A 15,272-nucleotide genomic window follows, 5' to 3' on the forward strand; every position below is an offset into this window, starting at 1 on the left:
TGATCAAGGATCTTGGCCCTAAATGTCGACCGTTTACTCTTTCGCCTGGCCTGCTGAGGTCCTCCAACATTTTGTGTGTGTTATCTCTCCTCACCTGCTTATCACTTTCCTCAGTTCCCCTCCTCCTTCCCTTTCCCCTCTGGATCACTCTCATCTCCTATCAGATTCTTTCTTCTCCAGTCCTTTACCTTACCCACCCACCTGACCTCACTTACCACCTTCCAGCTAGCCTTCTTCCCCTCCCTTAACTTTTTTATTCTGGCATCTTCCCCCTTCATTTTCAGTCCTGAGGAAGGGTCTCGGCCCGAAATGTTGACTGTTCATTCAGTTTCCTAGATGCTGCCTGACCTGCTGAGTTCCTCCAGCATTTTGTGGGTGTTGTTTTATATAAAGAAATAGAGCTTTCTTCACCCTGATTAGTCTTTCAGTTATGCCTGATTTCACAAAGGAATTGCATCTGTCACATTTACTAAGTGATATTTCCAAGAAGCACCTTCAAACTGATCTTTTACTATGTATGAGATTTTAGAAACATGATGGAAGATGAAGAATCAGGACTTGTCCTTAAGTAGGTTCTGTCATTTAATGAGATTATGTCCCTCAGATCCATTTTCCCCCTTGATCCCTATAATCTATCCATTCTCTTAATGGCCAAGAAGCTTTGTCTTGAAAACATAAGTAACTTAACATTGCAAGCCTTCTGCTATAGAGAACTCCAAAGATGTACAACCCACCAGAGTCATCACAGGCCGAATCCCTTACCCCAAGACTGTGCAGCTTATTTCTGCATTCTCTAATACGAGTAAACCTATGCCAGGATCTATTATATGTTTCATTCTTTTAAGCCTGAGTGAATATAAGTAGCATTTAATCTCTTCCTTTCAAACAATACCCTCACCATGAAGAGTGATTAATCCACAACCAAACAAATAAAGGACAGGATAGCAGTTGTCCTCAATTTGCCAGAAACCAGCAGCTTCAATTTCCCTTGTACTCTGTGATATTCTGAATTTCTAAGGCCTTGCAATTCCTGGGACCCCCTTATTTCACACTGTCCATTTTATTAGATGCAAACACTTCCTGAAATTATGTCATCTTAGTATGAAATTACACAATGATGGACAATTGCTCAATTCAGCTTACAAAATGTGACATTAGTTTACTAGTCGGGTTTTCTCATAAAGATTCCTTTTGTTAGAAGCAACAGGATTTTTCTCTATCAGCAGTTTTAGTTCTGACTTCCCATGAAATCTCCCATGCTGAAGTATAGCTATGATTAGTTAGGTGTTCTCTGATCTGTTTCCCTCCTCTGCAGCACAGGCACCCATAAATACTCATAATGGGTCAAAAGAAAATGACTTACAACTTATGAAGGTATATATCATACTTGTCATCACTGGGGCAGGTACATTGCAATCATCTGCAGGCTTTATTTAGTAGCTTCAGTCAGCAATCTCCTTAAATGAAGCCCATTAGAAGAATGGCTCCCAACATTCAGTGCATAACCAAATGCTGGAGGGGATCCATTAGGTTCAATAACACTGAAGAAATTTAGTCAGAATGTTCTCAAGTAAAAATAAATAAAACATTCTCCAGCTCTCCATTGTCCCCAAATGGAGAGCTACAGGCAGTCCCAAAGTACTTGAAAGCAATGGCTCATGATGTATCAGACACCTCTGGGCATCTTTGGGGGAGGTGCATATTTTATTCAGTATGAACAGGTAAGGCCTTCATTAAAGGGAACCACTGCAATGGAATCAAAAGCATGCATTTTATCCACACTGTCACTTAACTTATATCATCAAAGTTCAAACGTTCAAAGTACATTTATTATCAAAGTATGTATACTCTCAATTCATCTCCTTACAGGCAGCCACAAAGCAAAGAAACCCAACAGAACCCATTAAAAAAAGGGCTGTCAAACACCCAGTGTGCAAAAAGAACAAATTGCGCAATCAATAATATTCAGAACTGAAGGTTACGAAAGTGAGTCCGCAGCCACAAATCAGCCACAGCTGATCCAAGAGCCCACTAGCTTCAGGCCACAGGCTCAGTTCAGTGCAGAGACGAGCAAACTTCACTGAGCAGCGAGCTGAACATCGGCCCGTCCCTCATCTTGACCTTTCCAATCCGGCCCGGTGCTTTAATCGGTCAAACGTCAGCTTGTTCCTCGCATTTGGGCCCAGACCCTGCTTCTTTGACTCTGCCTCACCTCAGCTCACTTCGCCTTGGTTCTGCTGCTTAGAATCACCTCCAAGCCTGCCCCAGCAATGGCCAAACGTTAGCTCGTACCCAGCTCTCGGGCCCTGGCCACACCACCTCGATTCGGTCCGTGTACCCCCACCACAACAATTTCTGCACCTTCGAGACTCCAGGTCATACAAGTGGATAAAAGAATAATTTGACAGGAAGGAGAAATCGATACTCATGCCATCAGGTTGCAGACTACCTATCAGTTCCTTCGCCTCCGCTGCAGCTGTTCTCAGGATGCATCTTTCCTTTCCTGAACATCAAAGATGTTGTCCTTCTTCAAAGAATGAAGGTTTCCCTTCCTCCACTATTGATGCTGCTCTCACCTGTATCTCCTACATCCCCTGAATGTCTAAGCTCACCCCATCTTCCTGCGCCTTAACAGTGGATAGAGTTCCTCTTGTCCTTACCTACCACCCCATGAGACTCCACATCTAACACATCATCCTCCATAACTACCGCCATCTCCAATGGGATCCTACCACTAAACGTATCTTCCACCTCTCACCCCAGTTTCTGGAGGGATCGCTTCCTCTGCCAAAAGGTTTTGGCCTGAAGTGTTAGACTATACTCTTTTTTAGATGCTGCCTAGTCTGCTGAGTTCCTCCAGCATTTTGTGTGCGTTGCTCAGATTTCCAGCATCTGCAGATTTTCTCTTGTTTGTGATCTGAGCTGAGTGTCTAGGCACCCTTCTCTCCAACACCAAGACCATGTATTACTCTATGTATCTGTAAAATTATTGTCAGACTGATGCGCGGTTGCATATTGTTTCATAATCACCCACATGAAAAACCTTTTTCTATTGTCCGTTCCAGATATAAATTAGCAAAGAGTGCAACTAAATTTCAAATGTGCATTTCTGGAACTGAGGCTCCTCACCAAGAAATGGACAAGCAAAGAGCAATAAACCAAAAGGAAATACCGTGGATCTGGTGAATTGGTCCATCAGTTAATCAGGGCAGCTGCTCATGTGTGATTACTCTTAAAGAACAAATCAAGAAAATAGCCGGGGTTCCTTTTGTTTATTTGGGACAATATGCAGCTTAATTGAGGCAGGAGTCTGTTGCAGAACTAGCCTCAGTTGTGTTTCAATTAGACACTACACTGTGCTTAGAATGAATAGTTTTTAAATAGCATTAGTGTGTGTGTTTGTGTTCAAAAAGCAGTGATTTTTGTGAGAAATAAGTAGAAAGACAATTTGAATTCACTGCCGTTTCAAGCATTCAGACTTGGATATGCCAGAAACAGTGGGGAGTGAAAATGAAATGATTTCACTACTTCAACAAATTAGGAACTACAAAGAATTCGAAACGCTCAACAATCGTCTTGAATGTTAACTTTTGTCTCTATCAGACACGCAGCTCTCACCTGTGGCTCAAAGTAGCTGCTTGCGTACAATAGCGGCTACAGCTTGGTGCACCGCCTTGACAGGCAGACTAAACTAGGTGAAACAATGGCCCTAATGGAAATAAAAAAGTTTTCTTGCTTAAAATATTTAAAGAAATGTGTCATCTTTAACTTTATGCCTTTTGGAAATCAGTTCATCTTTTACTTGCTTAGCTATTCACAGTAACAGAAATTTTGACCGGGGTGCCCAAACTTTTGCATACCGCTGTATATACATTGATTGATTGAATGAATGACCATAAAGTGATGCTAGGCACAGGAGTATTTGTACATAAGGTGACTGATGTGAAATGCTAAAGTAGTGTCGGTTGGCGGTGTGGAGGGGTGTGTTAGTGGGTGAAGGTGTTGATCAGCTTCACCACTTGGGAAAAGTAACTGTTTTAGAGGCTGGTGGTCCTGACACAGATGTACATAGCCTCTTCCCTGATGGGACTGGGACAAACAGTCCAAGAGCAGAATAGGTGGAATCCTTCATGAAGTTCCTAGCCCTTCTCCGGCACCTTTCTGTATATAGGCTGGTAGGCTTGTTGTAGAGCCTCCCTGTCCACTGCAGAAACTTCCCTGGTTGTGTAGAATGTATTCTGGGATCATGAGAAATTGTGCGACGTGTGCTCTCCCAGGATATTGAAACTGCTCACAGTTTCCACTGCTATACTGCCGATATAAAGAGGGGTGCGAGCTCTTCTGAAGTCAATAACCTTGTCTTGTTGACACTGAGGAAGAGGTCATTTGCCTGGCACCAGGCCTTGAGCTCTTCCATCTCCTCTCTGTAGGCCGTCTCATTGTTGGTGGTGATGAACACCACCACTGTTGCATCACCAATGAACTTCTTAGTGTCATTATTTGGGTAATCAACTCTCTATCCCCAGAATTGGAAGGAAAGAAGTCATTTACAAAATTGAAGCTGAGAATTTCTTAACCTTGTTCGGCTTTTTCCTTTTCTCCTGTAAACGTGATGAAAAATATGAAGAATATATTACCCAGTTTTTTTTTCTCCATCTTAATTTCTCCTTCCAGCCTTGTGCAATATCAAGAACCTTCTGGCAATTTTTGAAAAGTGAGATTACGCCTTTGTGGACATTTGAATTCTATTAGATTTAGGATATTGTTTTCTAACCTGTGTTTTTTTCCAATCCTATTATTTTTGATTTAAGCTTTAAAACTTCAGGTACTAGTCCTAAATTAATAGAATTGAGTCTTCTTTCTCAAAAATCTATTAACCTATGTGTTCAGGAGGTTTCACTGCAGCACCAGAGATTTTGGCATTTGTAATTAACTAAGCTGTTTTACTTTCTCCCCAGAGGAGACTGGCCGTGAACTATCCTTGGCTTCTGTCTCAGATACACTTTTTTTTCATAAATTTAGTTTGGATTTGAGGTCCTTTATTACTTTTGTATTGTGATCTCTGTTGGTATGGGAATTTGAGTTGACTTATTATTGTCACATGTATCAAGGTAAAGTGAAAAACTTGTCTTGCATACTGTCCATACAGATCAAATGATTACATAGAGCAGGGGTGGCCAACCTTTTACATTCCATGTGTCAATTTTTTCATGCATGAGTTCAGATGCGCCATACATGTACCCCATTCAATTCTCGTAAAAATATGTTACTATAGACATATTTAACATTTTTACATGATATATTGATTTAATATAAAAACAAGTTAAACATTACTTACCTTAATTTAACAAATATATTTTGTCTTCTTTTGATTTCTTTCTTTTTCTTAATCACATATTCTTTCCGTAACTCAGACCCAAGCACTAGCTTCAGTTTTCCTTCTATTTCAGTCTGATGTTGTGTTTTTTGTGTATATTAAGATCATGTCTTCTATTATGTGAGAAAGTGTTTTCACAAACAATGCACAATGGTTTTCCTGATGGACCTGCTATAAATAACTCATTTTCCCACTGTTCATTGAATTCACGCTTACAATCACTTTCTGCTTTTCTTTTGCACTGTGACGGGTAACTGAATGTAAAAACAAGGCTTTATTTTTGAAAAAGTACAAAACTGCAAATGTTCACAAAGGACAAACAAAGCACAACGCCGTAGTGCACAAGTGTCAATTGTAAACTGACTGGAAAAAGCCTGCAACGCACCGCTGGTGCAGACGCCTGGAACCTCAGGATCAAACAAGTGTCAAACGTGTACTAACCAGTTATGGAACGACTGCAGAACAGAAGTCCTTCTTTCCTAGTTTGAATCATTGAACATTCTTGTAAAAATTGAAGAGATTAATGTGAAAGAAGATAATGTTCGCCAAAAGATGCGCATAAAATAATAAAATTGCTAAAAGTAATTGCTAAGTTTTAGATTTATTCTCAGTAAAACCCATTTCTAGATCTAAGCTACTTGAATTCCTGTTATAGTTTTTTTTGTACAAATCAGTTTTTGGTTAATACTTTTTGCATGAGTAGGCTTACTTTTTTATTACTATCACTGGGGTGCAATGCACCACCTCTAATCATCCAATGCGCCTCTTTTGGTGCATGGCCATAGATTGGCCATCCCTGACATAGAGCATTGAGGTAGAACAAGGTAAAACCTCTTTTGTCACAAGAGGCTTCTTCAGTGCCACCAAGGCAGTCTATGGTCCAGTTTACTGTGGATTAAACCACTGCTTTCAAAGGATGGAAAGAACTTGCTAGAGGATCAGAAGGATATCAATGATTGATGGAGAGAGGACTTTCAAGAACTTCTTAACCACAGCAGCACTGCCGAATTAGAGGAACCAAATTCTCCAGAGACCTTTGGGAGAAGACATTGGGGAACCTCCCATTAAGAAAGAGGTCCATGATGGCATCAGATGCCTGAAAAACAACAAAGGCACTGGGCCAGATGGGATCCCAAAAGAGCACCTCAAGGAAGGTGGAGCATCGCATACACACACTGCTCCTGAAGGTCCTGAAAAAGGAACAACTGCCCTCAGAGCTCAGGGATCCTCTAATCGTGACCATATTCAAGAATAGAGACAGGGCAGATAGTGGCAATTACGAAGGCGTCTCCCTCCTGTCAACAACAGGCAAAGTGCTTGCATGTATCCGTGCCAAACGCTGTCTGAAGAAGTATTCCCTGAATCGCATTGTGGTTGTCTGGCCACCTACAGGTTCCACAGACATGATCTTCACAGCATGCCAATTATAGGAAAAGTGCTATGAACAAAGGCAGCCCTTGTACTTGGCAGCCCTTGAACTGAGAAAGGCTTTTGATATAGTAGACCACCAAGCTCTCTGATGTGCACTATGAAGACACTGCCACTCTGACAAGTACTTATGAATACTAAGGCTACAGTATGATGGCATGTCAGCCACAGTACTCAACAATAGTGGTGTGGAATCAGAACCCTTCACTGTCAACACAAGAGTCAAACACTGCACTCACCCTATTTGCCATCTTTATTGCTGCTGTCCTTCACCTCATTGGCCAAGACCTACCACGGGGAATCTCAATTGTGTATATAATGGACAACAGGTGTTTTTTTTTTGGATTTTTAATCATTTTATTGTAAATGTCATCTTTTTGAAAAAAAAATCACAACAAAACTAACTGCAGTGTGACTCACATTGCAATACACAGAATAAATGAAGTAGAAAAAGCATGAAAGGCCCTCCAAGCGGACTTGTGTCTTCTGTGTGGATAGTGCACCTCTCAAACTCTGTTAAAATGATTAACACAGCCATTGACAAGAACAATTCTTTTGTCTTCAGGTACAATTTTGCACAGTAGCTTGTGCTCAATGCTTCTGCTTAGTTTCCCTTGACTGTCCATATTACTTGCCAGGGATCCCATCAGTAAACTCATTCACTCTGAAGTTTACTTTAAAGTCGTCACCTTAGATCTTGCAACTATTTCATTGATGAAACTGTTATTCTGTGCCAGCACCTCAGACTTCAACATCATCAGCTTCTGCTTTACCTGTTTTTCAGACAGGTCACAAATGGGCAATGCTTTGATGCTTGATAGAAAATCAGCAATGATTCTTTCACCATCCTGTTTTTCTTGACGAGATTTCTTGGCCAATGGTCCTTCCTCAGAATCTTCAGTCTTCCCTATATTCTGGAACTCCTCAAGCTCCAGGGCTTTGTCCTTGGCATTTTGAATAACATGTCTGGGAAACTGAACAAACTCAGCCACATGGATCCCAAAACTCTGATCACAAACCCCTTTCTTGACACGGTACAACATGGTTAGTGTTTCATCAGTGGTGAGGGCAGTCACATGCAAATTGTTCACTGTTGGTACTTGATCAGCCAAGGCAGTCAACTCATGAAAATGAGTGGCAAACATACAAAATGCACATATCTTGGTGGAGATGTATTCTGATATGGCCCAGGCCAAGCCAAAGCCATCATAAGTGGAGGTTCCCCTTCCTAATTCATCAATAATGATCAGAGAGTGTTCTGTTGCTGATCTCAGGATGGCTGCAGTTTCCAACATTTCTGCCATGAACGTCGAAACACCTTTGAGCTGACTGTCACCAGCACCGACCCGAGCAAGGATGCAGTCAACGATACTTATCTCTGCAGAATCACAGGGTACAAAACAACCAATCTGGGCCATCAGAACTACGACACCGGTTTGCCGGATATATGTTGACTTACCGCCCATATTCGGACCTGTTATTATATGAAACATCTGTTTATCTTTCTCAAATGTAACATCGTTGGGTATAAAGGCCACATCGTCCTGGACCTCAGTGCAAGGATGCCTGGAAGCCTTCAGGATGATCCGACCTTGACCCTTTGGAAGGATCACGGGCCGCACATAAGGCACAGGTGCTCCGTTAGCTACATGCGCAAAGCTGACCACAGCATCCAGTTGTGCAATTACATCATTTAGCGTCTGCTGAGGTTCTACATACCCTGCAGAGATATTGATGATTTCTTTAACAATTGCATTCTGGGCTTCTTCATACTCTTCCCTACTCTTCAGGTAGTCCTCATTATAAGAGCTCAGCTTACTATTCGTGAACCGGACTCCATTCTTCTGAATATCTATAGTATTAAATTTCTTATTGTTACGAAGGACCTTTTCCTCCTTGCAGGTGACGCAGAAGTAATATCCCAATTGAGCGTTTGACTCCAGTTTCACAGTCTTTCCAGCTTCGAGACCTAACTCTCTGGCTGCTTGGTTGAGAGCTGACTGCATACTTTTCTCCAGGTCATCCATCTTCTCCCTCAGTTCAGTTAGATTTGGATCAAAAGATGGCTTAACCAGAAACTCATGATTTTCCACCTGATTTAGATCCAATGTGGTCTCAATTAACTCTTGAAACTTGGCAAAACCAGAGATAAGGTCAGTCAACGGGGAGATAAATACAGCTTTCAGTAACATCTGGTGTGCTCCTTGATATCTTTCCAACACCTGCACCATATTTGGGAGATGATTGACAGCCTGGTAAATACGATAGCAATCCTGTAGTACCGCTGCCTGACGCTGAAACTTCTTCGCCAAGCGATTGAGGTCAGGAAAACGCCGAAGAAGATCCTCTTGTAAATTCTGTCGAAGCTCTGTATCTTCCACAAAAGCCTCCACCAGGTTAAGCCTCTCTTCAATCCTGTTCTTGTCCATCAGTGGCTGTTTGATCCACTGATTGACAAGGCGTTGTCCCTGAGAGGTCTTGCACTTGTTCAATAAACCAGCTAGTGACTGAGTATTGCTAGAATCTTCTGATGAGCCCTGGAAAAGATTCAGTGCACTGACTGCTGAATTGTCCAGCCTCATGTATTCGTTCAGATCAAAGGCCGTTAGCTCGTATTGACCAAAATTAGTGCTGTCTGACGGGAGATCCAAATATTTAATGACAGCAGAAACAGAAGACATGGCAACTTGCTTTTCCATCTCTGGCAGAGCAGCACTTGATACTTGTTCTCCTTTTTTTCCTTTCAGCAGTCGGTTCAAGTCCTGTACAATGTCTTTATTTGTAAATTCACTTTTTTTCCGATCTGTAATTAAAATGCCTCCTCGTTGTACTACCTGTCTGAGTTTAGTGATATCTCCTGCACTCTCGCCACCTGAAAGCACACATTCCTTGGGTCCAATTTGCACCAGCAAAGCTTCCAGATTAGAAAAATGATCGTTGTCCGGGAACTCGCATACACCCATCTTCTGGAGTGTGGAATCAACATAGCCAACGCCAACTAACCTCTGCCCATCTCCAGTGCCTAATTTAACACCCACTACACCAGCTGCAGTGGACATATCATTGTTGCCAAACAGAATCTCTTCAAATTGTGTCAGGTTACCCGGAGAAGCCTTACAGGCCAAGTACCAATCATTCTCCTTTGAGGATTTACCTGCTGCTTTGTTTCTATAAACCTCGACACGATATTGTCGGACCAATAGAAGATCCCTGACCACAGATTCAAAATTCATTTTGCTCAGCACAACACTTTCAATCTTATTGTTTCCTGATCCCAGGGACTTGATGACACCGTTGGTTTTGAAGACCTCCTTGGCGGTGAACAATGCGTCTTTCCCGTGCACCGTGTAGTAGTCGCTCCGGTCAAAGACGCGGAAGGTGGTGGGAGGCTGCTCGGGCATGGACCTGTAAAAGGCCACGAAGGCGCCGCCATCCTGCCCGCCGTCAGCGCCGCTGAGTCGGTCGCGCGGCTGCACAGCCATCTTACCCGTTGCAGCTCGCGAGGCGATCGAGCGCGGGAGATGAGGCGCGAGGGGAGGCCGCCGAAGGCGCCAATTCCGGACAACAGGTGTTTTCAACTGCAACCGGTTCAAGGCCAGGAACAAGATCAGCTCTACCACTAGCATAGAGTTTCAGTATGTGGATGGCAATGCCTTCGCAGCATGCTCTGAAGATCTCCAATGCATCCTGAATGCCTTTGCTAGGGAATATAGAGCCCTGGATCTTGTCTTGAATATAAAAAAGATACAGTTCCTAAATCAATCATCTCCCAATCATCCATTTATCCAGCCCTCTACGAAAGGTGATGACATCGCCTTGAAAACATAGACTGCTTTCTCTACCTTGGTTGCATTCTCTCCTCAAATGTAGACATTGACTCAGAGATCAAGTACCACCCGAGTAGTGCTGGTGGATCCAATGCAAAATTAAAGAAAAGAGTTTTTGAATACTGTGACCTATAGATTCAGACAAAACTTTTGTTCTATAGTGAAGTCATCCTTCTTCCATTACTGTATGGAACTGAATCATGGATCATCTACAGTAGACACCTGAAAGCCCTGGAACAATACCACCAAAGACCCTTATGAAAGATTTTGAGGATGAGCTGGAAGGAGAAATGCACTAAGACCAGTGTACTTGAGGAGGCCACTATGAACAGCATCTCCACCATAATAAAACAATACCAACTCCGATGGATGGGTCATCTCATCTGCATGCCTAACTCACATCTCCGCAGAAGCCTTACTCCCAGTTGAAGGGAGGTCAGTGAATGCCTAGCAGGCAAAGGAAACACTTCAAAGGTAACACTGAAATTAACTTGAAGAAATTCAACATTACGTCTAAAAACAATAGATACATCGGGAAGAAATCTGTTCAAGAGGAAGCTTGGCTACCCGAGAAAGATCTCTGCTGTGTTTGCAGAGAACACTAAGGAGAGACCCAAATACTAACCACAGCCACTACTTACTCTTGTCCGCACTGCGATAGAATATGTGGATTCCAGATTAGCCTCTATGGTCACCTGAGGACCTAGCAATAGACAACATCCAAGGAGAACATCATTCTCGCCTTGAGTGATCGCACTACTACTACAAGGTAAAATAGTAACAGAATACCCAATAAAGTGCAACAGCTATAGAGAAATTGCAATGCAGGAAGACAATAAATTGTGATATCATAATGAAGTAGATTGTGAGGTCAAGAGTCCATTTCATCATACTATGGGACCATTGAATAGTTTTATAACAGCAGGTAGAAGATGTCTTTGAGTCTTGTTGTATGTGGTTTCAGGCTTTTGTATCTTTTGCCCTATGGGATAGGGAAGAAGAGAGAAGGTCTGGGATGGGTGGGGACTTTGATTATGCTGGTTGCTTTACAGAGGCAGTAAGAAATATAGACAAAGTCCATAGAGTTATGTAAAGTTGATATTGGCTTAATTCCTTGAATGGAATTTTCAATGCAGTGAAGATGTTTCCATTGACTTTTTCTTTCACTTAAAAGGAAATGTAATTATATACCCCTGAAATAAATCTATACTAAATTGAAGAGTACTGATTTTGGAGAGAATGTACAACAGATTGTTATTTTGACATTATGTTTTGGATTTTATAGTGAGTATGAGAGAAAGATGAAAAATTTGGGGAAGAAAAAGTTACAATAGAATAGACATCTGGATAGATTGATATTTAGGAAGGAAGAGGGTAGCTAGGTTAAGTGTTGGAGAAACAAAAACGGAAATTGCAGTTAAGTTAAAGCAATATTTTGCAAGTAGGAGTTCAAGATGACAGGTGATAGGTGAAACCAGGTTCCCTCCCCCAACCTTCTTATTCTGTCTTCTGCCACCTTCCTTTCTAGTCTTGATGAAGGGTCTCAGCCAAAATGTCAACTGTTTATTCCCCTTGGTAGACGCTGCCTGATTTTCTGAGTTCCTCCCACATTTTGTGTGTGTTGCTCAAGTTTTCCAGCATCTTCAGAGTCCCTTGTGTCTCAGAGATAGTAATTCTATTCCACTTCACACCATTTTATGTGCTGTACAATAGTGTTAGAACTGAACAGTAATGGCAAAATCGATTAGCTCCTTTTCTGCACTTCGCATGCCTGGTACATTTTGTTGCAGCTGTCTGGATGCATCAGCATATTAAGTGCACCATTGACATTGTTCTTGCTTATTGCAGTACAAAATAAATGGCATTGGAGATGGTGTGGAAGCAGAAGATGAGCCACCAAAGAAAGACCTAAAAGTCTTCGGATTGTCCAATGCTCTCCATTTCACAAGTAGGTCATCTTCGTTCCATGCAACATGGGTGAGATAGAAACATAGAAACATAGAAAACCTACTGCACAATACAAGCCCTTCGGCCCACAAAGTTGTGCCGAACATGCCCTTACCTTAGAAATTACCTAGGGTTACCCATAGCCCTCTATTTTTCTAAGCTCCATGTACCTATCCAGGAGTCTCTTAAAGACCCTATTGTATCCGCCTCCACCACTGTTGTCGGCAGCCCGTTCCATGCACTCATCACTCTCTGCATAAAAACTTACCCCTGATATCTACTCTGTACCTACTTCCAAGCACCTTAAAACTGTGCCCTGTCATGCTAGCCATTTTAGCCTTGGGAAAAAGCCTCTGACTATCCACACGATCAATGCCTCTCATTATCTTGTACTTGTACACCTCTAACAGGTCACCTCTCATCCTCCATCGCTCCAGGGAGAAAAGGCCGAGTTCACTCAACCTATTCTCATAAGGCATGCTCCCCAATCCAGGCAACATCCTTGTAAATCTCCTCTGCACCTTTCTATAGTTTCCACATCCTTCCTGTAATGAGGCGACCAGAACTGAACACAATACTCCAGTGGGGTCTGACCAGGGTCCCATATAGCTGCAACGTAAAGCCGTCTCCTTTTAAACTCTTCCCACATTTAAATTCTTCTCACTGTTCTAACTGGCTGATGTCCACGTGCTTGCGCAGTTGTGTCTCGATCAAACTGCTGAAGAAATAACCATCTCCTTATAAACTCTTCCTGCATTTAAACTCTTCTCACTGTTCTAACTGGCTGACGTCCACGTGCTTGCGCAGTTGTGTCTCGATCAAACTGCTGAAGAAATAACCATCTCCTTATAAACTCTTCCTGCATTTAAACTCTTCTCACTGTTCTAACTGGCTGACGTCCACGTGCTTGCGCAGTTGTGCCTCCATCAACCGCTGATGAAATAAGAGATGTGGTGGGAAGAGAACTGAGTGCAAGGTTTGTTGTTATTGAGGGCCATCTTCACTGGCATAATGCATTAAGATTTTTGGCAATATGGGTTGCCTGCTCCAACCACTCAGCTGCCACTTTGAAAGGTTTCCTGAAATGAGGTGAATTAAGAAAGATGGTGATCCATACAGGGGACCTTAGTTTGAAGAACTCTGGCTCTTTAAAGTGTGCAGTTTGCAACTATTCCCCATAATTAATGAAGGGCCACTATTCTTCAGAATCATAATCAGGTTTATTATCATTGATATATGTCTTGAAATTTGTTGTTCTGAGGCAGCAGTACAGCTCAAGACATATTGTGCCCACCTGCAGAGTTTTGCTGTTCCGTAAGAAGTGCATAAAATCTGTGGATGGAAGAAGAGCTGAATACAATCGTTTATTTGCATTGAGGAATAATGTACTTGTGATATGAAATGCAGTAGAGTCCTGCCCAAAGTGTTAACCACGTTCTTTTTCATATGTTGACTTGTATTCTATCAGTTTTGAACAAACTTGTTTTCACAGTATGAGTGTATTCAAGTAAACTAACGGAATAGGAGATGAATAGCAAAGAATTAAATAGTGTGGAATTGAAATTAAGTACATGGGAATGGTGTCATCTATCAATTCCGGTTGTAAAGAAGTGATGGACACTTGATACAGTGAAACTGACCGAAATTTTGGGAAACGACATTGAATGAATCCATTGTAGTAACAACTCTTGATTCCAAAAATAATGATACTGATTTATCAATAGACATAATGAATGAGAAGTAAACAATTGCATGAATATACTTTAATTATTACTTATTGATTAAAGACTGCTTGGTTACCTGTTTCAGTAAAATGCTAGCATTTCTTTCACCAACTTTCACAAAGTGTTGCGCTTGCTGGTGGCTGGGAAATTAGTAGCTATAATGAAGAGTTTTACTGCATCTAATGGTTCAGTTAAGTGAAGTCTCATTATATTGTAATGGTGCCAAGCTAATTGATGTTATTATTAGTGCCAGCACAGAACCCTTGAATCAGAGGTTGCTTAAATTATCTGTAGTCTAGAAATGTCAGATATGAAGGTGTAATTATACCTTGTAAATGCTGACTGTCATAAGACATCATGGTTAATTGAAGTTTACAGAGAACTGCTTTTTTATGTTCATTTGAGTGTCTTTTTTTTATCAGGCTTGTGACAGCAGTGGTGGACAGCAACGGGTAATTTATAAAAATGAAATTCTCGCAATAATATATAATTATTAATAAAAGTAGTTTCGAAGATCTCAAGTGTGAAAATGAATGGATGTTAAATTAAAATGAACAAAACATTGAAAAAAAAGGTTGGGAATTTAAATGCTTTGCCATTCTTGTTGCAAAATTCATACTAGTAAAATATTAAAGTCACATAACTGTACTTGTTTCAATTTGGTACTAATTTCACCTTTTAAATTGAATAATTGTACTCTGCTGTAATTTTTGTTACTTATATTTTAATTATTACATTGTCCAATTTAATTCCTTTTCTGGGGTTTGCAGAATGTATTTTGGTGAACACCTCAAGATATTGGTGCAATAACCAATAACTCTCTTGAATGAATGAACAAGATATGCAAGGTAAGAAAGCCTAATGAATCTTCCCCGTCCCCTTTCTGGAGGGAATTGTCCATAGACATGTACTGAAATGAGACCTTCTCAGTTCTTGATAGGACCAGGTTTGGCTGAATGTAGCTTTCAA

General features: G+C 41.4%; 1 protein-coding gene across 1 annotated transcript; it reads right to left on the reverse strand.

Annotated features, from left to right (window-relative positions):
- Positions 1 to 7,298: 7,298 nt before the first annotated feature.
- On the reverse strand, positions 7,299 to 10,313 carry LOC134357555 (DNA mismatch repair protein Msh2-like). The gene has a single exon (XM_063069185.1). It carries the CDS (start codon positions 10,285 to 10,287, stop codon positions 7,477 to 7,479), a length of 2,811 nt encoding a protein of 936 aa, XP_062925255.1. The 5' UTR covers positions 10,288 to 10,313; the 3' UTR covers positions 7,299 to 7,476.
- Between the last annotated feature and the right edge of the window lie 4,959 nt (positions 10,314 to 15,272).

Source organism: Mobula hypostoma, chromosome 16 (genome assembly GCF_963921235.1).
Source record: "Mobula hypostoma chromosome 16, sMobHyp1.1, whole genome shotgun sequence".
In the NCBI taxonomy this organism is placed as follows: Eukaryota; Metazoa; Chordata; class Chondrichthyes; order Myliobatiformes; family Myliobatidae; genus Mobula; species Mobula hypostoma.

Bases quoted from the DNA above. Each gene is read 5' to 3' on its own strand.
- LOC134357555 (XM_063069185.1), bottom strand. From the start codon at position 10,287: ATGGCTGTGCAGCCGCGCGACCGACTCAGCGGCGCTGACGGCGGGCAG.